This window comes from Aristolochia californica, unplaced genomic scaffold (genome assembly GCF_029961685.1).
Source record: "Aristolochia californica isolate CCGP_79_NKW_82.1479 unplaced genomic scaffold, dmAriCali1.0.hap1 SCAF_13, whole genome shotgun sequence".
In the NCBI taxonomy this organism is placed as follows: Eukaryota; Viridiplantae; Streptophyta; class Magnoliopsida; order Piperales; family Aristolochiaceae; genus Aristolochia; species Aristolochia californica.
Genome location: NW_027181804.1, coordinates 7586531 through 7611594, shown reverse-complemented (window position 1 = coordinate 7611594; position 25064 = coordinate 7586531). Strand labels below are relative to the sequence as shown.

Sequence of the window (25064 nt, the reverse complement as noted above, 5' to 3'; positions counted from 1 at the left end):
AACATTATTTGCATTAGAATATCCAAGTACATCAATCTTTCCATTTTGAGTATATAATAGACATTTTCTATGTGCATCATTCAAATACTTTAAAATCCTTTGGGCAACTTCTAAATGCACTTTTTAAGGATTTTCCATGAGCTGGCTCACAACTCCCACAACAAAAGATATATTTGGTCTAGTAACCGTAGCATAAATCAATTTACTTACCAAGCGCCAATATTGAGTTTTGTCCTTGAAATTAGGACCCTGTGTGTCATGAAGATTATGGTTGATTTCCATGGGAGTGTCTACCGGTTTAGCACCCAACAAACCATACTTCTGCAACTTATCTAAAAAATATTTTCTCTGAGAGAACAATACCTCGTTTTTTACGAGTAACTTAAATACCAATGAAGTACTTTAGGGAGCCCAAATCTTTCATCTGAAAATGTGTGGCAAAGTGCTTTTTAACTTCAATGCCTTCAAGATCATCCTCCAATAGTATAATATCATTTACATAGACCACCGAGATAACCACACCAATCTTCGTCTTGAGTAGGAACATAGGATGATTGTAATGGCTTCTATAGAGCCAAACTGCATTACTACAATGCTAAATTTTTCAAACCATGCCCTTGGATTTTGTTTAACTACATAAATAGCCTTTTATAGCTTACAACCTCTCTTGTCTCCCCTTGAATAACATACCCAGGAGATCATTCCATATAAATTTGCTCATATAAATCACCATAGAAGAAGGCGTTTTTCACATCAAGTTGAAAGAGAAGCCATCCGTTATTAACTGCCACAGAGACTAAGATACATACAAAAGTAAGTCGGGCCACAAGGGAGAATGTCTCAAACACATCAACATTGAAGGTCTGTGTATATCCCTTTGCCATCAACCGTTCCTTGTGTTGTTTAATAGAGCCATCAACATTATATTTTATGGCATAAATCCAACGACATCCCATAATTGTTGCCCCTGCTAGTGGATCACATAGACACCAAGTTCCCTGAGACATCAAAGTACTCATTTCATCATCCATAGCTCGTTTCCACTAAGCATCCTCCACTGAACAAGGTATAATGGAAATAGACAGGGATATAACAAAGGATTTAAAGGATGGGGGCAAAAAATCATGAGATATATATTTTGAGATCAGATGAGAAGTACAAGACTTTTTATGTTTCTGAGGACTAATAGGCAAGCCCAAATATGAGAGAACGGGACATGTAAGCAAAGAGGAAGACGACTGATCAAGAGAGACGGGCTCAGTAGATGTATCTACTGGAGGCACTGCTAGAGCACGAGGACGACGACTATAAACATGAAGAGGCAGAAAAGAACCTGATGGAGATGGTACATCCAAAACAGCTACAAGAACTAGATTGTTCGAAGAAGACTTAGAAGGGACATGAATCTCAGTAGATGATGCAAAATATGGAGTATACTCAAAGAAAGTCACATTAGTTGACACATCTGTCGTTGAACGAGATTATAACATATGTACCCTTTTTGTTGATGAGAATGTCCCCGGAAGATACATTTAACAGATTGAGGTGACTACTTATCAATGGAAGTTCCAAAAATGTGAGCAAAAGAAGTGCATACAAAATCACGAGGAACAACATCAAATAGTTTGCAATTCGGTTTCAAAACCTGGAGAAGAACTTGGTCATTCACAACAGAGGAGGGCATGCAATGCGATTAAGAAACAAGAAATCAAAACTGCATCCTCTCAATTTGACTTAGGAACATTCTTGTGTAGTAACAATGTCCGAGTAACCTTAAGAAGATGTCTGTTTTTACATTCAATAGCCCCATTTTGTTGAGGGTACAAGGACAAGATGTCTGATGGGTAATAATACCATGTGAGACCCAAAACTTTAGAAACTTATGATTAAGATATTCCAATCTATTATCAGTACGAAGCACATGAACACAAGCACCAAATTGATTTTTTATTTTATTAAAAAAATTAGGAATTCATCAAACACTTCGGACTTCTCCAATAGGAGATGTACCCAAGTTACTCTAATGAAATAATCAATAAATGACACAAAATACTTGGAACTGAACGGACTAGGAATCAGACATGAACCCCATACATTAGAATGGACTAATTCAAACAATTTGGTTCTAAGACTAGAACTAACTAGGAAGCTTGCTCGATGATGCTTTCCCAACTAACCAGACTCATAATCAAAGGACAATGTTTGTTAGGAAAGAAAGGAAAGTTGATGCAACTTAACTGGTGATGGTCCCAAGTATAGATGCCATACGTAGGAGGAATTTGCAGTAATAACTGCGACAACTTGAGAAACAGATACATCATCCAGTAGGTAGAACCCTCCCTTCTCATGTCCAAAACCAATCGTTGTTTTTGTTTGTAAGTCCTGAAAAACATAGGTAGTAGGATAAAATGTTACTTAACAGTTTAAGGACTTAGTATGACTCAAAGACGAGATTGACCACAAACTTTGGAACAAACAGAACTGAGTTTAAGGACATCTCTGGAGTAGTGTCAATAGTACCCTCCCCCTGAATGGTAGAGGTGGACTCATCAGCTAAAGTAACTCAACGATATGAAGGAGATGTATGAATGGATTGAAATAAGAAAGGCATACTTGATATGTGGGTAGAGGCTCCTAAATCAATGATCTAGGAGGGAGAATGAGACACATTCAGTGCAGTCATACCTATGTTCGTCATTGTGACACTTGTTAGGGATAAAGTATGAGTCTCAATGGTCGGAGAAGTAGTAGATGGTGCATTCAGTTGACCCAATTGTTGTACTAACTGCTGAATCTCTTCATAAGATCTAGTGTGCGAAAAGGCATTTTTTTTCTGTGACTATGGAATTGGCCCAAGTAGGTCCAAATTTCTCCCAACACTTTTCAAAACTATTGTTGGACGTACCATAATGAATGCATTTTTTATCCCCCCTCTCATTTTGGCCACGGCTGCAGCCATAAGTAGAGAAGGAACAATTTTTACCTCTATCATTACCACCACAAAACTGACCATCAGGCCTACCAATAGAAGATTGGAGGTTAAGATCGGCTACATCTGAGAGACTTCCACCTGTCTCATGTTTATTCACTATTGCACCATCTACTAGAAGAACTTTATTAAAATCTTGCTCCAGGGTGGTCACATCTTCATTGGCCAATAACTGGACTCAAATGACATCATACTTAGAGCCCAAACTCTCTAGAAACCTAGCTACCTAAATTTGATTCTCCTTCTTCGAATGTTCTCAACATTCGCAGTAAACGGATGAAAGATGTTGATTCCTATAGTACCCTTCTTATCTCAGTGACGTAATTTGTCACTGATCTATTTCTATGCTTCATAATAAAGTACCTCGCATACAATTTATAGATCCAAGATAAATTACTTTTTTTTAGATAAAATAGATGCCAAGGTAGTCCACATTGCTTTAGCAGTACTACAATTCAAAATTTGTTCATTGAATCATGACTCTATACTGTTCACCAATCAGTTCGTGATTAAATTATCTTTTGCTAGCCAGTCTTCAGTAATAGGTACAGGGGGATCAAATGTTATGTATTTGGCCATCCTTTTAGCTCTCAAATACATCAAAACAGACTTTGACCAATTCACATAATTTGATCCATTCAACAAGATCGTAGTTATCTGAATAGGTTGAGAGAATTTCCCATTTGAGCTCTCAATTATCCTTTAGACAACAATTTGTGTGCTGGATTCAACCATTCAATACCACAAAACAACCACATTTTAATGGAATAATGCGTCAAGAATCAAATGGAATCACTTTGCCCAAATTACTATGCCTACACAGTCAAGTGGGTCCTACAATTGAGTCATTTAGGGCAAACAAACAATCAACTTAGACAATTACCAATTCAAAGTGCTCAAACTCAGCAATTAAGACCACAAATTGAATGTAAAATGACCCAATTGCATGAAATTAGGATGACATAGGCATCTAGGTTGATGGCACTAGCAGGGTTGAGTATGATGGAAGCAGGAATAAAGCAATGCTCATTGAATGACTCTAAATCCCAATAATTATCCAATTAGTAATAGCCACTTACCAAGAGGTTATGACAGGTGGAAAATGGGAAAAATGAGATTTTTACCCAACTAGTCTTGAAATCAAAAGATTGAGAGAAGAGCCACAAAACTGGAGAAAATCTACCCAAGGTTGATGTTATTGCTATGATACTATGAAAAATATGTGATTTGGAAAGAAATTGAGGGAAGTACTAGAGAAGAAGAAGTTGGAGGAGAGCAGTCTTGGCTGCGTTGAGGCACGAGCTTCCAACTTTTATTTCAGGGTTTAAGTGAATATTATAAAAGGACAAAAATACCCTTTGATATATAAATTTACATGTCTCCTAAAATACACCTTTGAATTGAATGAAACTTAAAAAGGCATATGAAAACATTGTCTATCTAACAAAAATAAGCAAGGATAAAAACGTAATATAGGAAATGATTGAAATACCCTTGAACTGATATTTTAGTATTATTTCATTATAAAACTTTACAAATACATCGAAGACCTCAGATTTTTCTCTTAAAAGTTGCAACCATGCTACCCGACTGAAGTCATCAATGAAAGACAAAATACTTAAAACTAAGTGGACTTGCGAGCTGACATGGGCCCCATACATCATAATGAATTAATTAAAAAAGATGAGAATTACTACTAGAACTAATCAGAAAACTAGATTTATAATGTTTTCCCAGTTGATATGAGTCACACTCAAATGAAACATCAATAGGGAATGACAAAAAGTACTGACACTAATTGTATGAGCTATTGATCTATACTTAGCCTTGCATTGGCATAGACAACTACAACTTGCTTTTTTGTTTTTCCAGTTTACTAAATTGCTCCAACAAACATCCAATATTTCAAAGTGGATTTTCTACCTAGTTTAAAACCGGCATAGTTATCATTAGAATATTCTTCAATCTGCAAATGTGTATGTGGCTCATATAACAACCCTTTTCTTGGTGCACCCTTCAAGTATCACAATATTCTCAATGCAACTTCTAGGTGAGTCTTTCTAGTGTGCGCTATAAACTAGCTGACCACATTCATGACAAAGGCTATCTTAGGTCTTGTCACTATGGCATAAATAAGCTTACCTACCAACCTCTTGTACATAATCTTATCTTTGCGTTCATCACTGTTCTCCTCGTGAAGATTATAGCCAACTTTGTTAGGACTTTTGGCAGGTTTAGCTTCTCACAACCCATATTCATGTAGCATATCAGTCACATACTTCTTTTGAGTCAAGAAAATATCTGCGTTGCTTCCTATTACTTCGATCTTGAGGAAGTATTTAAGCATCCCCAAATCTTTGGTTTGAAAGTGATTTGTCAGTTGTTCTTTTACCTTGCCAATACTCTTTTTCTACCAAATAGCACTATATCAAAAACATACACAATCAATACCACAATTCTAGAGTTTCTCTTCAATACAAACAATGAGTGATCACAGTGACATCTTTGAAACCCAAGGATATTCATTACACGGTTGGCATTGCTTTAGGCCATAGATAGCTTTATGTAATTGACATACTTTCTAGTCTCTACCAGAGCAAAATACCTATGAGGTTGCTCTACATACACCTCCTTAGACAAGTCTCCATACAAAAAAACATTTTTCTTTCAAGTTGTTATAACGGTGAGCCCTACTTAATTGCGATTGATATCAAAATCTGAACAAAAGATAACCTGGCAACAGGAGAAAAGGTCTTGAAGACATCTAGACCATAAGTTTGTGTGTAACATTTGGCCATAAGTCTGGCTTTATACTTCTCTTATGGAGCCATTCGCCTTATATTGGACCGTATACAGCCACCGATATCCCACTATGGTTGGGTTAAGTGGTGGCTCGTTCAAAGTCCATGTCCCCCTATTAGTCAAAGCTTCCATTTGAACATCCATGACTTGTTTTCAACAAGATGACATCAATGCTTCCATTTGAACATCCATGACTTGTTTTCAACAAGATGACATCAATGCTTCTTGCATTCAATAAGGAATGGAGCAGGAGGACAAGTATAACACAGGTTTTAAAGGAGTCTAATATGTTATTAAAGGACATAATTTTGGAAAGAGGCTTTTTGGTATCTTTTCAGGTACACGAATGAATAGCCTTGCAAAGAGAAACTAGAAGATCCAAATCACTTACCTTGGGAACAACGAACATTGAAGGTGCTAGCATGGGTGGAGGAGGTGGCAATGTAGTACTCTTGGAAGACGTTTATCGCTTGTATACTTGCAATGACTTTGGTGATTCTGAAACCACTGCAGGAATGGGCACAACACTTGAAACATCGTTCATATGAAGTGGAGTTACAACATCAACATCCATAGGTAGAGTAGCAGACTAAATTACTTGAGAAAAGATAGGAATGTTTTGAAAAAAAAAATAACATCTGCTGAAATATACATTTTCTTGGTGGAAGGACAATAGCATTTATACCTGTTTTTAAAACATGAATACCCAAGAAACAACGTTTAATAGTTCGAGGGGACAATCCATCAATGGAGGAACTAATAACATGAACATAGCAAACAAACCCAAATACACGTGGGCAAAGAGGAAAATACTCATTGTTGGCCTTGAGAACACAATGGTATTTGTCCACAAAAGGATTACATCCTTTTAATCAAGAAACAAGTTGTGAGAACAATATCACGCCAATTATGTTTAAGAACTTTCATTTGAAATATCATTGTGCGAGCAACTTCAAGTAGGTTGTGATTCTTCCTCTCAGCCACACCACTCTGCAAAGGTGTATACACACATGAGGATAGACAAAGAACACAAAGAAACTAAGTTATTGTTCATGTACTCAAACTCATTATTTGTACACAGGAAACATGGTGAAGCACCAAACTGTGTTTTTATTTTATTATATAATAGAAGAAGTACATAAAAAACATTAGATTTTTTCCGAAGGAGATACACCCAAGTTCAACTGTAATCATCAATAAAGGAGTCAAAATACTAATAACTTAAAAGACTTGAAAATGATATGGCATATATATGAGTGAACAACCTCAAACAGACTACAACTATGTTGTGCATGAGAAGAAAAAAAGGATCTATGGTGCTTTTCAAGATGTACATTGAAAAGACAAAGTAAAAGGTAACTTTAGAAACATTGCAAAGGTTTTGTAAGCCGACTCACCGGCATCAAATTGATTGGAAACTTAGAAACAAATAAAACATAATATAGATATAAAGATAAAGTAGCCTTACTTGTCCCAACATGACTAACAGAAAAAAGAGAACCATCTACTAGTATAATATTTTTAAAAGGAGATGATTGTCTAAGAGAAGAAAACACATTTGGTATACCTGACATGTGTATAGAAGCACTAGAATCAATGACCCACGAAGAGACTGGAGTCGCATGAAATGCTGACATACTTGAACTGGCTATAGTAACTATAACAGTGGGGATGGTTTGGTTCACGGATGGGGAGGAAGCAATCATTTCAGTTGTACACTGAGCCACCAGTTGAAGCTCATTAGGGCACTAGGAAGAATTCCAACTGGACTAGTAGACAAGGACTGCCCACTTTTTGTAGCATTTGAGTTTGCGCAGGTAGGTTTACAAAATTTATCGCAACACTTGTCTGAGTAATGGTTGATACTCTTGTAATGAGCCACTCAACCTTTCAGTAGTAATAACAATCTCATCCTTCCCTTCCGAATGTACACTATTTTTTACCAAAGAAATTACTTCTTCTAAATCAGTTATAACTACTTAAAATACTTCAAACAATTTGAGAAACCACAATTCAGCCTCATGATTCCTAACACAATACACAAAAACACCATATTCCCTGTGCATATGATGTGGGCCCTACACAAGACTATACTCATCAACACCACAACAAGGCAAAATAGAGGTTGTAAGTACATAAATCACTTCAAATCGTACACTAACATGCAAATACAAGAGAATGCAATTCCAGATACTAGTCTGGGAGTTTGCACAGGCATAAAAACAGGGAGACAACAACAAACAATTTTATATGGGCCCAAAAAACATAGGTTTGTTCAACAAACAGCACAAGTCATCAACTCTAGGGTTATGATACGAAATCAGTAAAAAGTATATAACCTTTAGCTTCAATCAGCAGACAATTGGAGAAACCTCCTTCCTAGAGTGAACATAGGCTGATGAGGGTAAGAAAACTTGACTAGACCTTCACTTCAAATGGATATTTTGCTCTGTTACCATGTAAAATTGGGTGGAAGGGATGGAATGGAGAAGAAAGAAGAAAGAAGAAAGAGAGAAGAAGAAGAGAATTAAGAAGTGCTACAGCGTGTGGCACTCTTCTTAGACGTCAGAATCCGACCTCTCTTTATTTAGTAGGTCACTTAAGTGAAAAATTACTACATTGACATAAATTAGCACTCTTCTTAAATTTTTAATCTTTAAGACTTGTTCTGATAACTGGCCTGGCTAACTAATCTACTTGTAGATTGAACCTTGAAACCACCCAGTTCATCAGGTTCTTTCTTGAATCAGTTCAGTTTTTTAAAGCCATGCATTGCATTCTGTTTACTGTTCAAGTGGCTGGTCCATTTTCGTTTTTACAACATTACTCTGAGCACAGCACATCGTCCATGTTATCACATTCTTTATACTCCACTCTATAGGATTCACCGAGCTCATGAAGTTCCATGCATTAACATGGGTGTTGCCAATTCTAAATTGTCATGGTTGTTGACGTTTTCCATTTTCTGGGTTTAGCATGGTGAAGGCCAGCGAGAGAGTCAAGAAGCAGCAAATGGCTGCCCCGCGGGAGGATACATAATAACTATTTGAATCTGTGTTTTTCCATCCCGTATCCACTACACTCAACTGGCGAGCCACGAAGCTGAGGAAGACATGGTTTATTATCTTATTAAAAAACTGTATATATAAGTTGTTTGTTGATGTGTATTTTTATTTTTTTCTTCTCGGTGATAGTTTTTGGATGTATTTGAGTGTAAACTGTCTGGTGCATTGAAAATTCTGTACAAGTGTTGGATTTTGTATTGAGATCACTCATGCATTGGTATGCACCATTTTTGGGGTTGTAAAAATTTGATACGTATCAACATGGATTGAAGGCTTTTGGCTTCCTTTTTAAATGAGTTTCCCTTTGCTGTGTCTGTGTAGACTTGATCGAGTTACCAATCAACTCCCCAGTTGAGATGAAATAACTTATGTTAAAGCAGACCTACTTCCTTTCCAAGACGAAGCCATTGCTTATCAAATATCAAATTCGAAAGAGTAACCAGTGAGGGGCTGCCTGCTAGCTTTTGGTCTTTTATTCCAAGTGGGATGATCGCATGTGGGAGAGAACTTAGACAAGAAAATTGGGCTTAAATTCACTGGTTTGAAGAAGTACTCCTTTATACGGGTAATGAAACGACTCTTGGAATGTCTTATTATCTCTTTGATGGTGGTCCCTTTCAAGGACCCATTCTTTATATCAACAATTGATGGGCTGCCTTGTCTATCTCAATTTTACCCCAACAAAGATTTCTTTCAATGGATCGTTTCTATCTTTATTTTATTTTCAAATGTGACCTTAGAATGGCAGTTACCCTTACGAAGTGGTTTTTAATGAAATAATATTTTTGAAATAAAATACAATAAAAATGTCAATTTAAAAAAAAAAAAAAAAAAAAAAAAAAAAAAAAAACAATGCTCTGTCTGTCTCCTCTTCTAACTGAGGCCAAAAGGAGGGAGAAGGGACTCATGATGGTTCTTGCCTCTCTTTCAAAAGCCTCTGCCCCTCCCCCTCTCTCGCTAATATCTCATTTTCCACACTAAAAGGGGCATGTTTGAGGGAGGGAGAGGTAGAGCCTCCCACCTCAAAAACCCATTGCCATGCCAAAATAAGGGGCAAGAGGAGGCCTCGTGTGACTAGATTGCCCAGTCTAATCAAGACTAGTCTTGTTCCATCGATCTGGAGAGAAAAAAGGCCCCAGGAGGAAAACAAGGCCAAGACAAGAAGATTGTTTGATTGGACACTCCTAGTCTGGTCCGATATGAGACGAAAAAAAAAAAAGGTTTTGTGAATACCCATTCAGCCACTAAAGAAAAGAGAATGAGTGATATATGAAGACCGACTGATTGGTCAAGGAGCACCAAAAAGCAAGGAGAGAGAAAAGCCAATGGAAGCATCCTTCTCACAAACTGCTTGAACACCTAGCCAAATGAAGCAAAACACCCAAAAGAACAAGAAGAGATGCCTAATGAGAACTATTCAACCAATTCATACTTGTCCGAGAAAAGTTACAAAACAATAATGAAGGTTTTGATTTAGGCATCCAAAATTTGTAATTTGATCTATGTGATTAACAACTCACCATGAAAATTCTAAGTATTTTTTGAGGGTTTTTAATTGCGATTTATTGAATTTCAAAATTGACAATGTCCTTTATTGAGGTAAAAAAACTCTATTTTTTAACATTGAAAACTCGTCTATTTGAATCAATTTCTCCCCAAGAGTTTTCTCTCGACTCTAAAGACAAAAATAACCAGTCCCAAGCACTCAAACTTTGAAACATAACTTACATGCTCTTATTTTGAAATTAACTTGAAACACCTTAGCTCTCTTACTTTAAATTTGGATTGCTGAGTTTAGTATGTTACTTGTGAGCTGTACTTTGAAATTATTTATTCTATTGAGTTCCATTGAAAGAGAAAGCCTAGTGGAAGCATCCATTCAACAAACCGTTAGAGCACCTAGCCAAATGAAGCCAAACGCCCAAAAGAAGAGGCATCTAACAAAAACCGTTCAACCAATCCATAGCCATTTGAAAGGTTCATTTTAGAAAAGCTAAGAATGAGAATGAAGGTTTTGATCTAGGAAAGATAGGTATCCAAAATCTATAAGTAATCTGATAAGTAGCTCTTCATGAAAATTCAAAAATATTATTTTGAGATTTTTAATTGAGATTTGTCGAAATTTCAAAAACGACAAAGTGCCTTTTTTTTTTTTTAGCTTAACCACTCTATTTTTTAACATTGACAACTCATCTATATGGATTGATTTTACCCTAACAATTCTCTCTCTTAACTCCTAAGGCAAAAACAACTACTCCCAATCACTCACAAACTTTGAAACAAAAATTGGGATTTGAAAATTCACTAGATAAGAATAAGTATTTTTGAGCTTTTGTTTTGAAATCTTCATCTCCTTAGCATCACTTATTCTAGAATCAGAGTTTTCATATTTTGAAATCATTCCATTCACTATAACATTCTGATTTAAAAAAGGATTGTTGCATAGTATTATAGATTTATGCCTATTTTTCAAAATCCTTTTCGTGCTCTTATTTTTGAAATTGAATTATTGAGTTCAGTACATTATTTGTGAGCTTTGAAAGCATTTGTTATATTGAGTTGCTTTGAATTAGTTTTCTTATTTGAAAAACTAATCCAAATTTTCTCTTGAACTTTAAACAAAATTTGGTCAAATGAGGACCTATGGAGCTTCTATTTATATAAAATATGTATTTGAGATTGGTGCACCTATATGATTTGTACTTGTATGGTAAAATCAATTTATTAAAAGAGGCTTTTGTATTTGGATTGAACTGTAGTAACCCTTTTCATTGTTGGGTCAAATCTTGGCAAGTTATTATCATCCTCAACTCAATTTGATTGCGAGTAGCTTGTATTGCTGGAGTGAAAAAAACGCTAATAAGCCTTGGTTACTGTTGTTGTGAGTTGCAAGTCCTTATAAAAGTAGGCTACATTGAAAATTCCTTGGTGGATTTATGCTTGGTATGTCTGTTACGGTCCCATGTCATGGATCGAGTAACACGACGTGGGATTTTTGGATCCAGCACTGAACTAATGGACTCAGTGAGTTATTGCCTCATTCGTTGTGTGACTTGGTGTGCTATTGAGTCCACAACAGTGTCAAGGTTATATAATTTAGTTTGTTGTTACGTTCCAATGTGATTAGGGTGAGTTGTTGTAAAATGGCGATTGTAGTCAATTAAGTGGCATAACAACAATGCAATTGACCTTAGAGGTAGTTTGTTATATGTGTCGTTAGGTAATCCAAGCATAGTAAATTAACTCCAAGGTAAAAACACTTTGGGAGTGTAGAAATTCAATCCAATCCCCTCTTCTCTTCCTATGTTCCACCCGACATCGATCGAGCAAAGTATGACTTCCTACTTTTTTTTTTTAAAATAATATGTTTTAATAGGGTTGCATTTGAAATTTGATTATACTTAAAAATATGATATCTACTTGAGTGTATTAAGAATTACAACTTGGAGGGAGTATTTTGAAATATCTCTAGTTGCTAATTCTTTGTTTCTTACTCTTCATAATTAGAACATTAAGATTTAAATTAGGATTATGACATTGTAATCAGAGTTGTAACAAGACTGCAAAAAAGGGTTTATCATTCTCCCTTCCTTCTCAATAGCATAATAATTGATAAGATACAAAAAGCCAAAACACACCGACAAGTTACCTCATCAGAGTAGACTTTGGAGCCCAATTGTGGCCCATTCACTCATAACCCATTACATAAGCAGCCGGAGTTGCGTTTGAGGAAGTCATTCCTACGTGTTTAATTATTGTTATTAAATTATTAAATTTATTTATATGTAATAATTATATATTTTACTTATTTTTTATTTCTCAAATTAAATTAAAAATACCCACCGTGGGCCTCACTGCTTTACTCTTTGCCACCTCACCGTCTTCCCCGCCACGTCTTTTATCTCCTTTCTTTAGACTTCTGTAGCTATTAATTGGCCACGTAACCGAGGCTCAGCGCCTCTCTCCTTGTGATGGCTAATGCTTCAGAACCCTAAAATGGCGTCAATCCAAGCAGGCTTAATTTTTTACCGGAATATCCGGGGGTTCCGGTGTGAAGCCATGGCCCTGTTTGCTCTCGTGCTTTTTTGGTTCTCCTCTCGCTGTCTAGCTCCGACTGTTTGATCTGAGAGGTTTTTTTTTTCTTCCGGGGGAAGATTGTGTTCTTAGAGATGAGCCAGTGCGTTCCCAGTTGGGAACTCGACAACGGCAACGAAGACTCCAGCCGTCTTCCTTTCGGTGGCGATGACAGCAACCCGACTACGGATGACCAACTCCCTGAAGACACCATGTGAGCGAGCTTTACTGCTTTTTCTTTCTTTTGATTGGTTTGGATCGGAGAACAGAGCGCGAATTTCTTGTTCTGTTTCGGTTTTTTATGGTCGGAATTTATGGGTGTGGTTTGCAGGTTAGACTACGAAGTGGCGGAGCTGACATGGGAAAACGGGCAGCTGGCGATGCACGGCCTGGGTTTTCCTCGCCCAGCGGGGAAGCCCATGGCGTCATCTAAGTATACATGGGAAAAGCCAAGCGCTGGCGGCACCCTTGAGTCCATCGTCAACCAAGCCACGGGCTTGCCGCCGGGGAAGGCTGCGCCGTCTTCTGATGACCTTCTTCCTTGGTTCGATCAACACCGAGCTGCTGCTGGAGCTAATCTCACTATGGACGCCCTGGTGCCCTGCGCCGTGCGAGCTGACTCTGCGGACGAGCACTCCAACTGTGTTCCTGACACTATCGTGGTGTCTTCCACGCGAGTAGGGTCCTGCAGCGCCGCCTGGAAGGACGTCGTTACCGGCCGCGGGGATGATGCTGGTGGTGAGGTGAGGAAGCGAACGAAGGTCGCTTCCGGGGCCTTCGACGGGAATAGCAGGAACCAGAGCATCAGTCGAAGTGAGAGCCAGCAGGTAACCAGGGACACCTGTGAGATTGATTTGTCCTCTCAGGAGCACACCAGTTACGGCAAGCCCTGCTCCTCCGACTCTTATCCCACCACCATGGAGGATCATGATTCCGCCTTCCAAAGCAGAAACCGGGTCATTACTCTTCTTCTTCTTCTTTTCTTCTTCATTTTCGTTTTGCCATCTCCTAGATTTATTCTGCTACCCTTGATAATGACAGAGAGAAGCAGGAAACGGGAACGAGAAGAAGTCAAACACAGCGAGGTTCTCCATTTCCACCAAGAGAAGTAGAGCGGCCGCGATTCATAATCAATCTGAACGTGTAAGCCATCCAAAATACTGTTCGAATTCTTGAATAAAAACTCGAACACAAGACACAAAACACATCTTCGTTTCGTCTTCAAACTCCCAAGGAGCTTTTACTCGTTGAATTAAAAAATACTTGATCCTTGCTTTGAATTTACTTAGGTTTGGTTTTCATTTACAAGACTTCTCCTGCCAACAACCGGCAGCCATGGCAGATCAACTTTTAGAAGCCGTCCTTGCTGCTTATTTCTCCTAATATTTGTACAAAAACAGGAATAGTGATGATCCACCGAAAGTACCTCTGTGAACTGTCTATCTTTCCCTCGTGTTGTGTTGGGTTTTCAAAAACTTGTCGATCATTTCGTATCATCGGTTCTTAAAGCGCTGCAGTGTTCCAGTCCTTCGTAAAATCTTTGCGGCCGAGTCGAATCCAAGCATTAGTATTTTAATGGAAAGAATTCCAGTACTCTAAGAATCATCTATAACCATTGTAGTTAAATTATGAGTTTTTTTTTTTTTTTTTCAGAAAAGGAGAGACAGGATCAACCAGAGAATCAAGACGTTGCAGAAATTGGTACCAAACTCCAGTAAGGTATATTAAATAGCCGAATCCTACAAGCCACCAGTGTTTCATCTTTATTCACGAATTTAATTATCTTCGGAAGGGTCCTCATTCGGCCTTCTGTTTCTGGGTTTGACCTCAGCATCTTCGTCTTCTTCTCTTTGCCCGCAGACGGACAAAGCGTCGATGCTGGATGAGGTAATCGAGTACCTGAAGCAGCTGCAAGCTCAAGTCCAGATGATGACCAAGATGAGCAGTCTGTCGCATATGATGATGCCTATGAGCATGCAGCAGATGCAGATGGCGATGATGGCCCACATGGGGATGGGAATGGGAATGGGAATGGGCATGGGCGTGATGGACATGAACGCCATGATCCGGTCGCCGCAGGTCGCTGGAATGGCCTCCATGCTCCACCCTGCAGCGGTTGCCTTCCTCACGATGCCTACCCCGTGGGACGGCGGCGCTGACCGACTGACTTCCTCCGCCCCCGCCGTCGTACCCGACCCTTTTGCCGCCTTCCTCGCCTGCCAACCGCAAGCACAGGTAATCCCCTCCCCAAACTCACCTCCTCCAGATTTTTCTCCATAATGATCTTCGTTCTACGTTTCTTAATGTTAAGCCGACAACTTTGGACGCGTACAACAGAATGGCGGCCTTGTGCCAGCAGATCCACCTACAGCAGCCTACGGTCACGGCAGCTGCTGCACCTGCTGCTGCTCCCAATTCAAGACAATCCTAGGAAAAGAAATTCCTGCAAATCGTATTTATCCTTACATTCTCTAATGTGTATTTACGGAATTTATTATTGAGATTTTTTCTACTTTTGTTTTTTCTTAAAATAAAAATAAAAAAAGAAATATCCTTCGCCTGACTCCATACCCACTCGTGTGGGTTTAAGACCAATTTAGACACGTGTTGTGAGTGGCCACGTGTTGTAAGCAACCCATAGAGATAAAAAATAACTAATGAACTCAAATCAAATTGTATTGAGGTAGCTAATGAGAATTGTGGCACACTTTTTCCTATGTATTTGTTCTATATGGTATGGGAGCAGGTTAATCGAAACCTCCCTATCAGCCTTTGTTCACCGAGTCTTTGATTAAGTTGGTATTTCAAGAAATCCTTACTTAATGCTTAAAAATCCAATTTATGAACATAAATCGAAGGTAATGAAGCCCCATTTGAAAGGTCAACCTTTGCATGAAAAGGAGTCACCGATCGTGACAAGTAACATGCAATGCATTCTAAAGGTTGTACATTAGAAATGGCTGGGGACTTATTCCTCCCGCTGTGTCCGAGAGCGAACCACAAGCTCCATGACCGATCCAGACAGGCCATAGAGCCCGTCGTCATCGTCCGCCTCTTTCCATTGCCACTATAGCCCCTGCCCTCTTTTTGACTAGAGAGGGGTCAGGTGCGCGACCACTTGAGTTATCTTTTGATAGAGTATGAAGGCCTTATGGTTGATACGTTGCCTTCTGGTGGGACTGCCTCCTTTTGTTTGGATAATACGACTTTAGTTTGTTTCATTTTTCATTTTATTTTTCTTATTTCTACTTTATTTTGTGATTATCATCTAAAATTAGGTGTGACACTTGGCGTATGATGATTGATTAGATTTATGACGGTATCATAAAATCATAAAAATTAAAATTAAAAAAAATCTAAATAATTTACACAGGAAAAAAATGTATTTGGTAAAAACACAGATAATCAAGAGGACGTGATCTATCATTTTGGTTGAAATTAGGTTGTAACTCCATATTTTTGTAGTTTGTAAGTAAGTGTGACCTAAGTACAATCCTAAAAGAAAAAAATATTACAATCGATATGAAATCTTCTCTTTAGTAAGTTGTCTGATTTGATCTCCATTAATAAACTAGGAATGTCTTTGTAGTTGAAATAAGGAATTGACTTAAACTATCTTAGCTGGTGTCTACTTCTTTGTTTAGACGAAGGGATTTAAATCTCATACTTACATGTGTGGTGGATTTGAAGTGCGTCAAAGTGACGATAAGAATAATCTACTTATTGCAACTCTTAAGTAAGAGCTTCACTACGATGAAGATCTCTTGTGACAATTTTTAGAACTTAATTTCTTCTATTAAGTTTCACCAAAATGATAGTGTTTCAGGAATGGTGCCTCAATCTTTCAACAATTCACCTCTCCAACAAGGCTCTCCCCTAACTTAAGGGAGTTCTCCATTTTGGGGGGGTTAGTTAACATGACTCAGGACATGAACTTTAGGCACATTACTCAGTTTATGTCCTGAGGTTATTAGGGAGCACCAAACTTCATGTCATGTACATGATCATCCATGACTCAAGAGATCATGTCCCAAGAATACACGGCAGAAAGTGCTTTCTACCCGATTTTGAGAATCATGTACATGAAACAAGCGTGGGGCTCTCTCTGCCGCACACCCTCTCGTTCATTTCTGCCATTTCGTTCCCGTACCCCTCTCTCGTTCTTGCAGCTTCTCTCTCATCTCCCTAAACCCCGAGCTCTCTGCTCCTCTCGTCTCCACCGTCCCTCTCCGGTCTCCCTCTCTACAGCCTCCATCTCTCGCTGCGAACGTCCTTTCGGCATCCTTCTCTCCATCTCGGACTCGCTCTCCCTCTGAACCTCTCGCTTGCTTCTCCCTCTCTTCTCTCTGTCTCTTCTCCCTCTTTGCATCTCACTCCCTTATCCCTCTCGCTATTATCTTTTCCCAAAAAATACCTTCCGATTTCCTGTGATTTCCCCTATTTTGGTTTCGTTTGGGCTTCGATTTCTTAATTTCTACTTCGATTCGGCATCGATTTCCCCATTCGGCTTTGATTTCAGCCGTCGGCTTCGGTTTTCCCCAAATTTCAGAAGGTATGACTAAACCCTAAATTTGTTTTTTTGATTAAATGAGTGTTGTATTTGATTTAATTTTAGTTTCAATGCCTAATTTGGGGTTATTTGTGTATAATTGTGGGATTTAGTGTTACGGTTTAGGGTCTAATTTTTTATTAGGGTTAGGGTTTAGTGTTTTTAGGGTTTAGGGTTTAGGGTTTAGGGTTTGGGGCTTTTGGGGTTTTTAAGATCTAGGGTTTTTTGTTTAACTTATGGAATTAGGGTTTAGGGTCTAGGGTTTTTTTAAGGTTCTCAATTACGGTTTAGAGTGTTTAGTCCAGTTCAAACAAGGTTGAGTCCCCTACACGGGCGTCCATTAGCTAACAAAACCCGACCCCCATCACTGACGAGGTACAGTTCATAGTGATTGTGAAGTCATATGGGGCTGTACCAGGGGTGTTCGGTGAATTTGGACTTGATGTGTGTGCGTGTTTGCATTGTTTAGTGCATCTCCAATGGAAATAGTTGATTAATTTTGGAATATTTTAGAATGTTGTTTAAAATTTTTTAAGTGCTTTGGAATGTTTTTGCCATGTGGTGAGGAGATTCGGGTGTTATAAATATCCACCACATGGTATTTTCTTTTTTGTGGTTTTTGTTTTCGTGATGGGTAATGGTTGTCTGATAAAGTTTTTTCCATAAGGACAATCTCGAATTTAGATTGAAAATGGCTACAAGAAAACAACCAAGTGGTCGATCATATGACTTTTGGAGCTTTGAAGAAGACAACAAAATGCTTGATCTTTTAAGATGCAAACAAAAATTATCATTGCTTGTTGCATATTGCACAATTATATACGTAGAGAGGATTAGAATGATATATTTGATTTGGAAGATGATGATTCAAATGATGCGGTGGAGGAGGTGATGAGGTCCAGTTACGTGCAATGGACGATACATACAACGATGATAGCGATGGTCTTGTGGAAGAGGATAGCCAAGTAACCTGCTTTCGGAGGCAGCGTGTATTAGAATCTATAAGAGCCGCACAATTTTGAGATGACATAACGACTTGCATGTGGAATGATAACTGATGATTATATCTTTTATTGTTTTTGAACATGTGTTGTTCTTATGTACTAAACTTGTAATTTGATGATTTTAATACTAATCACGAACTGGTTATTACAATAAAACTTTATTACATTAGTAATAAATTTGTATATTTATTTATATATTATTTTTATTAAATTTTATTACTATATTAAACTAGATATTTAAGTCTGGTAAATAAAATATAGTTACAATATACATTTGATCAATTGATTAATTTCAATTTTGTGAAAATATATTATTAATTAACACTACACCATATTACGTTTTTAATAAAATAATTCTTTATTTACTCATTATATTTATTTTTTATTTATTGTATTATATTAGTGATTTAATAATGGTAATATTACGTACAAATATATAGTGTATTAAAGTTATGGTTAGATCAATTTTTCCTCTTAAATCATTCATTTTTTAGGTTATAGTATATCATATGTTATTAATAAATTAATAGCTAAACATATTACTTTCGTTTTTGTTATTTATAATGTTATTTATTTATTACTTGTAATTCATCATGTGCATATTTCATTGGTTCACGTAATTACAATATTAATGCATAATAAAATATCTGATTCAATTAATAAATATATTAGTATATTTTAATTATACATTAAATAGCTTATTCGTGTAGTAATAATGATTGTTTTACCTAATTTGGGGTTCAAGGATCATGTTGTAATTATTAGTGTACTGTAAAGGTTTAGGGATTCTCTTATTTTTTATGTTTTTCTAATGGGTGAAAATTGTTTTCCTATACATGAAGGCGTCAACACTAACTCCAAGTGCGAAGATGAAGTTCATGTATATGACTTACATGATCTTCATGTTGGACATAAACTTGAACTTCAAAAATCCATTTTGTTAACTAACCCCCCTTTTAGGAGAGTGGAGTTTATTTAACCAACCTACATTTCTCTCCCTCTATCTCTCTTTGCTAAGTCCATATTTCATGAAATTATGACATGTGGCAAGGCTAAGTTTTCTTTTAATTAAATCACGACACATAGTAAAGTTAAGTCTTCTTCAGTCAAGTCTTTTTTCTCATGAAATCACAACGTATGGCAAAAACCAAGTCTTCTTCTCACGAGATCATGATCAACACGTAGTAAAGTTAAGTCTTCTTCTAACAAAATCCCAATACATGGCAAAGTTAACTCTTCTTCTCCTCAGCTTGTGACATATGATGAGGTCAAACCCCTCTCTTGGTTATGTCGTGAGTTAGATGACATGAAACTTAATATTGTGCCACTCGACACTCTTGTTGGCGCTATATGTTGCTTACTGAGTATGATTTATGTGCCACAATACAATAAAAAGATCTAGAACATTAATCTTCAATCAATGAACTTTTAATGGATAATCTATATCTTTGGTTAGCTTTAGCAGAGGTCCTACCTCAATCTAAAGTCAAAGATGTTGACCGATTGAACACGACACCACATGCCTCAAGGTGGCTGCATCGCCAATCTTGTGGTCTTGAAGATTGAAGTCGACTACTCTTAAGATCAAGTAAACCTTAGTAAATGTAGAGCCTAACATCAACTTTTTAATTTGATTTGATCAAGACTTTTAAATTCTTTCTATTTTGAGTGTACCTACAACTTATAAAAGAAACTATCTAGGATTTTATTTTCTCGCTCATATAGATTATATCTCCTTCTGAGTGTGGCACAACTAGTCCTCGTGCTATGATGTACTAGTGGCAAATATTTGTGTTGTTCTAGGAAGAGACGACTAGCAAATATCCAACCCTTTGATGTAGCCAGGTTCGTGAGTGAGGACAAATTGCACTATTGCTTGCTCTTCCATTAGGGTAATAGCTACATTGTCCTCGGGCAACTATAGGGAAAATTGACTTATCTCATAATGCTCAAACTTCATATTCATACCATGTAACTGAGGAACAAGCTCATGAGGACGAGTCACACTATTGTTTTCTCATCCATGGGGGTTGTAGCTACAATCACCTCTTCCATCATCTATCACATCTCGTTCTATTGAAGACAACACAATAAATAATATGTGTCTCTTCAATAAGGATAAACTATTACATTTACATATTTTTCTTAGTTCTTGCACTACCATGTAGCCCCATAACGAACGTGCCAAGAGGCATTAACATAAAAAAAAAAGTCCTCACCTTGCGTTGTGATATTGTCATTCAGTAAATCAACATAAAAAAATTCCTTATAAATGAACGTAGGACATTATGATCAAAATTAGTAACAATCCAAAGACGTGTAAAAAATAGTTAATAAATATTTAATGTTTACCCAATGTGAAGATGCCCATGTGCTAACTACTCGTCCATGGGGCTCTTAAACTTTGGAACATTTACCACCTAATGGGTGAGGAGGGTATTGTAGGTCATTGTGGCTCTCCATTGGGTATCTCGGATCTTTAGAGGAATATTTCCTTTGAGAATCCTCATAACTTCATCCACTCTACAATCCTTAGTTGTGCCATGTCCTCGTTTTAGTGAGAGGGGTGGAGGAAGATGTACCTATATGCATAAAGAAGTTATAATTACCCACAATATAAATAAATAAACTAGTTGGTTAAACACAATTTTGTTAAATTTTATAGATAGAGGTGTAATATGCACCTTAGGTGTCTACACCATAATCCTCGTCACTAAGGAATTCGTTCTCATGCAACTTCGGAGAGCACATCTAACAAGGAACTCTCCTAGGTGATGCATGTAATACAAGCGGTATATGTGGTGCACGAGGGAGCATTATACCAGATAACATATACAATTATGTACGATATAAGTCTTTGTAGAACTAAATAGACCCTAAACCCTAAACCCTAAACTAATTGGAAATAAATAAATAATGGTACTTCTATTATCCAATAACATCATTAAAAATGAAAATTACTTAGGTTCATTGTTATCCATTTGAATATCATCTTTTACTTCCTCTTCTTTTTCAATGTCGTATTTGTCCTCTACCTTTAACATTTCTTTCTCATCTTTATTTCTACCCTCAAAATTGGCATATTTGTACATTCCTTTGGACAACTTGAATGTTGACATTTGACAACGCTTGTTAGAAGACGTCTATTTCACAAATAGTGGTTATTTGTTACTTTGAAACATCGAAAACATTTCTCAAAACCACATTTTAAACTACAAGCTATGAACACCATTTTAAGGTTATCTATGTAGAAAACTTGTTCCACTTGAAATGCTAGAGGGAGTTGATCATCATTGTACCATGTGTGTGAAGTATTGACTTTCATGAACCATTCATCACTTTTAATACCTTGTCTTTTATTACTTATATCAAACTATATACACTTAAGCACATAAACTTAATTATCATAGCTTTGATTATATCCATTACCCCCTCCCCCCTCAAGGTAACTATCTTCCTAAGCACCATGAGTGTCTTTTATTTATGAGTTCAATAAAAGTCCCCATGTGAGGGAAAAACCTTTTATTTATGATGTTATCCCTTGATATGAGACAAATCACCAGCTCTTGGACCACTTTCAGCCCATTGTTAACAACTTTTGTCTTTTGAGAGTGTCCCAAATTTTTTTTTTATATATTTTAACTTAGATATTTTTGAGTCTTAGCTCAACACACCCATATCCAAAACCATTTAGTGTAAAACATGTAAAATGGTTATGTCATCGATCCAATCCAAAACCATTTGGTGTAAAACATGTAAAATGGCTATCTCATCGGTCCGATCAGGACATGAGGGCTGAGATAGTGGTTAATCATACGGCACCAAATAGCTTTTCGATAAGCCGTCTACGGTGAGATATAATCAGAGTTGTCAATTTATATCAGACCCACCCACATGAATAAATAACGCTAATTCCATTATTCGCTAAAATGATGCTGAAAGAAGTTTAAATAATTAGTGGTTATGTTCTTTTGTTTCCTTCCATGCGCACAAGGGAAAAAATGTTTCGGCATGAGATAACGGAACAAGGCTGTCCATTCATGCAAGATTCTCGTTATTGAATGGCTCTGATTTGAAACTCGAAGATATCTCGGGGGAGGAATTAATAATTTAATACTTTTTTGTTCATTTCTCGTAGAAAATATCTCAATTGCATGATGTCAGTTTTCCATCATCCCATATGGTGGGCAAAAAGCAAGAAATTTACATCTTTTCTCGTGGAGAAGTTGTCGCCGGACGTTAAGACGGAGAACTCTTCGTTTGGTAAAAAGCGAGACAAATGCCTCCATCGACCTACTTCCCCTCGCGGTTAAGAGCACTGCAACTGAAGTTCCATGACTGAGTCGTGTCGTCACACTTCAGAGCGGAGACCGAAAACACAGAATCGGAGTGAAAACCGGTCTTCTCAGCTTTCTGGTTCATCTACCCAGAAACACGAGCAGCCGAGCAGGTGAAGAGGTGGGTCACCTAGTTTGGCGTTCAAAGCTCTGAATGGCAGGTACGAGCACGACTGGACCAGACTTCAAGTGCATCTGCTTGGCCTTATCACATAATAAAAGCAGCAAAGATAACAAAAAGTTTGTGGATCAGTGGTCTTCTCGGGGGGAGAGGGGGAGAGAGAGAGAGAGAGAGAAAAAGGAGGGGGCCACAATTGTTCGTGCGTTTATCATTGAATGGACGGCGTGCGTCCTCCATGATCATCACATCGTACACCTCAGCTGCTGCACTACTCTGTCTTGGCAACATCCCTGTGAAAATATCGAAAAGAAGTGGATTCCGGAGAGATTCGGGTAGGAGACGGCGATATCCTCTTCAACCCCTCTGGTCCTTCGGTTCCCTTTCGCTGTGGTCCACTCTGAGTCAGAGAACATGATGCTTTGTGAAACTCGTAGGAAAAGCATTAGGATTGTAATGGCTGAGATATTAAAAAGATGAAGAAATAGGATCCACCTCCAAAAGAGAATCCGTAGATGGTAAACGGGAGCGGTGAATGGAGGCTCCTGTAGGTAATAACACAGTCAGTCCATTGATGTGCCCTTGTTGTTGAGTCTTGTTGCAGGTAGAGGCTCTGGCTGGCAAGAATACAAGTCTCTCCACTCTCCAGCCACCTGTCAATCAAATTTTATGTCAATGATGGTTCATCCAATCGAGCTTTCAATGCGGGAAAAGAATACAGGATGGAGCTGCATGCGCTTGGCCCTGAAACAGATTCTTATTCCCCATTTTTAGTGCTAGCGGACAGAGATAGATGTAGCCCAGCCTGAACTAGAGCTGATATTTTTAAGAGATAAAAAAAGCTGAGAGAGACACCCAAAATGTCGTTATATCTTCTTCAAATTCTGTTTTTTTTTTCCCGAAAGAAGTGAAACAAAAAAAGTTCGAAAGAAGAATCCCAAATTTTTTAGCTTAAGAGATAGATGAGTCTCAAGATGCACTTGCTCGTTCAAAGTGGTTAGATCTCATTTAATTTATGTCGTTGCTCAATTCAAAGAAGTTAGATCTCATTTCCGGAAGCTAAGGTTTGAAGCTAATTTGTTAAAGTTTCATTCTAATTATTGTAACTCTATTTATTATAACGGGAACTATAAATAAGGGAGATACATAGTTTCATTCAAAATAGTTCAGTTCTTTGAATTTCAAGGCACTCTAGCATCTCTCCACCTTGAAGGAGAAGTTAATCAATGGTAGCAATGGTGTGTGGAGCTTACCAATAAGAAGGCCGCTTGGTGATCTGGGAGTCATTTGAAGAGGAATTGTGAGTTCGTTTTAGACCGACAAAGTCTGAAGATTATGATGAAACTTTTTCCAGAGTTCATCAAGTCAGATCCCTTCGTGATTACCAAAAGGAGTTAGAGAGGTTAGGCAATCGAGTTCACGGTTAGCCACAAAAGGCTCTCATTGGCACTTTCATGGGAGGATTGAAACCTGAGATTGTTGATGGGATTTGAATGTTCAAGCACAGAACATTGAAGGAAGCCATCAGTTTAGTAAGAATGAAGGATAAACAGATCGCAAGAAGGAGAAGGTTCCCACGATCTCCATTGTTGAACCGTATACCTAACAACATCGCTCTAGTGAATCGTTCTACTTCAACAGCAATACCCAAGAGATTGAGTTGGAATGAAATGCAGAAACGACGAGCACAAGGGCTTTGTTTCAATTGCAACGACAGATTCACCCCAGGATACAATTGCCAGGGACCTCAACTACTTTTTCTTGAGTGCAAAACCAGCAACCAAGCCAAAAAATACAAGGTGGAGGATGAATAATAGCAAATGGAAGACACTCTGAGAGATCAAGCCGAACCAGAAATCTCATTACATGCACTATCAGGCTAGACATCTCCACGAACCATGCGAGTAGCAACCACCATCGGGTCTCAACACATGATGGTGTTGATTGACAGTGGATCCACTCACAATTTCTTGAGTGAGAAAGTAGCCCGATTGCTTCAACTCTCGATGGTACCCATGAAATCGTTTGTTGTCCGCGTAGCAAATAGAGAATGATTAATCTACTAGAGTCGCATTGAGAAGGTACAAGTGAATTTACAAGACATTACTTTTTTGCTCACCCTCTAT

General features: G+C 37.8%; 2 protein-coding genes across 4 annotated transcripts in view; both read left to right on the top strand.

The window, feature by feature from the left end:
• Positions 1 to 9140, top strand: part of LOC137948533 (structural maintenance of chromosomes protein 6B-like) — a 44925-nt gene extending 35785 nt beyond the window's left edge. The window contains exon 28 of the mRNA XM_068794617.1: positions 8767 to 9140. Coding sequence (XP_068650718.1) covers positions 8767 to 8830 — 64 coding nt within the window. The 3' untranslated portion in view covers positions 8831 to 9140. The remainder of the gene's footprint in view (positions 1 to 8766) is intronic.
• A 3665-nt stretch (positions 9141 to 12805) lies between these two features.
• On the top strand, positions 12806 to 15626 carry LOC137948273 (transcription factor UNE10-like). 3 transcript variants are annotated; one of them, XM_068794297.1, is made up of 6 exons: positions 12806 to 13144; positions 13262 to 13886; positions 13972 to 14073; positions 14584 to 14649; positions 14791 to 15165; positions 15268 to 15626. In XM_068794297.1, the coding sequence occupies exons 1-6, from the start codon at positions 13026 to 13028 to the stop codon at positions 15403 to 15405; spliced, it is 1425 nt and encodes a 474-aa protein (XP_068650398.1). In that variant the 5' UTR covers positions 12806 to 13025; the 3' UTR covers positions 15406 to 15626. The 3 variants fall into 3 exon arrangements, with proteins under 3 accessions (XP_068650398.1, XP_068650399.1, XP_068650400.1); XM_068794298.1 differs by having other exon boundaries at positions 15242 to 15426; XM_068794299.1 differs by having other exon boundaries at positions 13012 to 13144; positions 13267 to 13886.
• The last annotated feature ends 9438 nt before the right edge of the window (positions 15627 to 25064 follow it).

What these genes read in the sequence shown, in the direction of transcription:
- LOC137948273 (XM_068794297.1), top strand. Translation starts at nt 13,026, where the DNA reads ATGAGCCAGTGCGTTCCCAGTTGGGAACTCGACAACGGCAACGAAGAC. An exon ending in TGGTACCAAACTCCAGTAAG is followed by an intron (nt 14,650 to 14,790) that starts GTATATTAAATA and finishes CTTTGCCCGCAG; the next exon opens with ACGGACAAAGCGTCGATGCT. An exon ending in CCTGCCAACCGCAAGCACAG is followed by an intron (nt 15,166 to 15,267) that starts GTAATCCCCTCC and finishes CGCGTACAACAG; the next exon opens with AATGGCGGCCTTGTGCCAGC.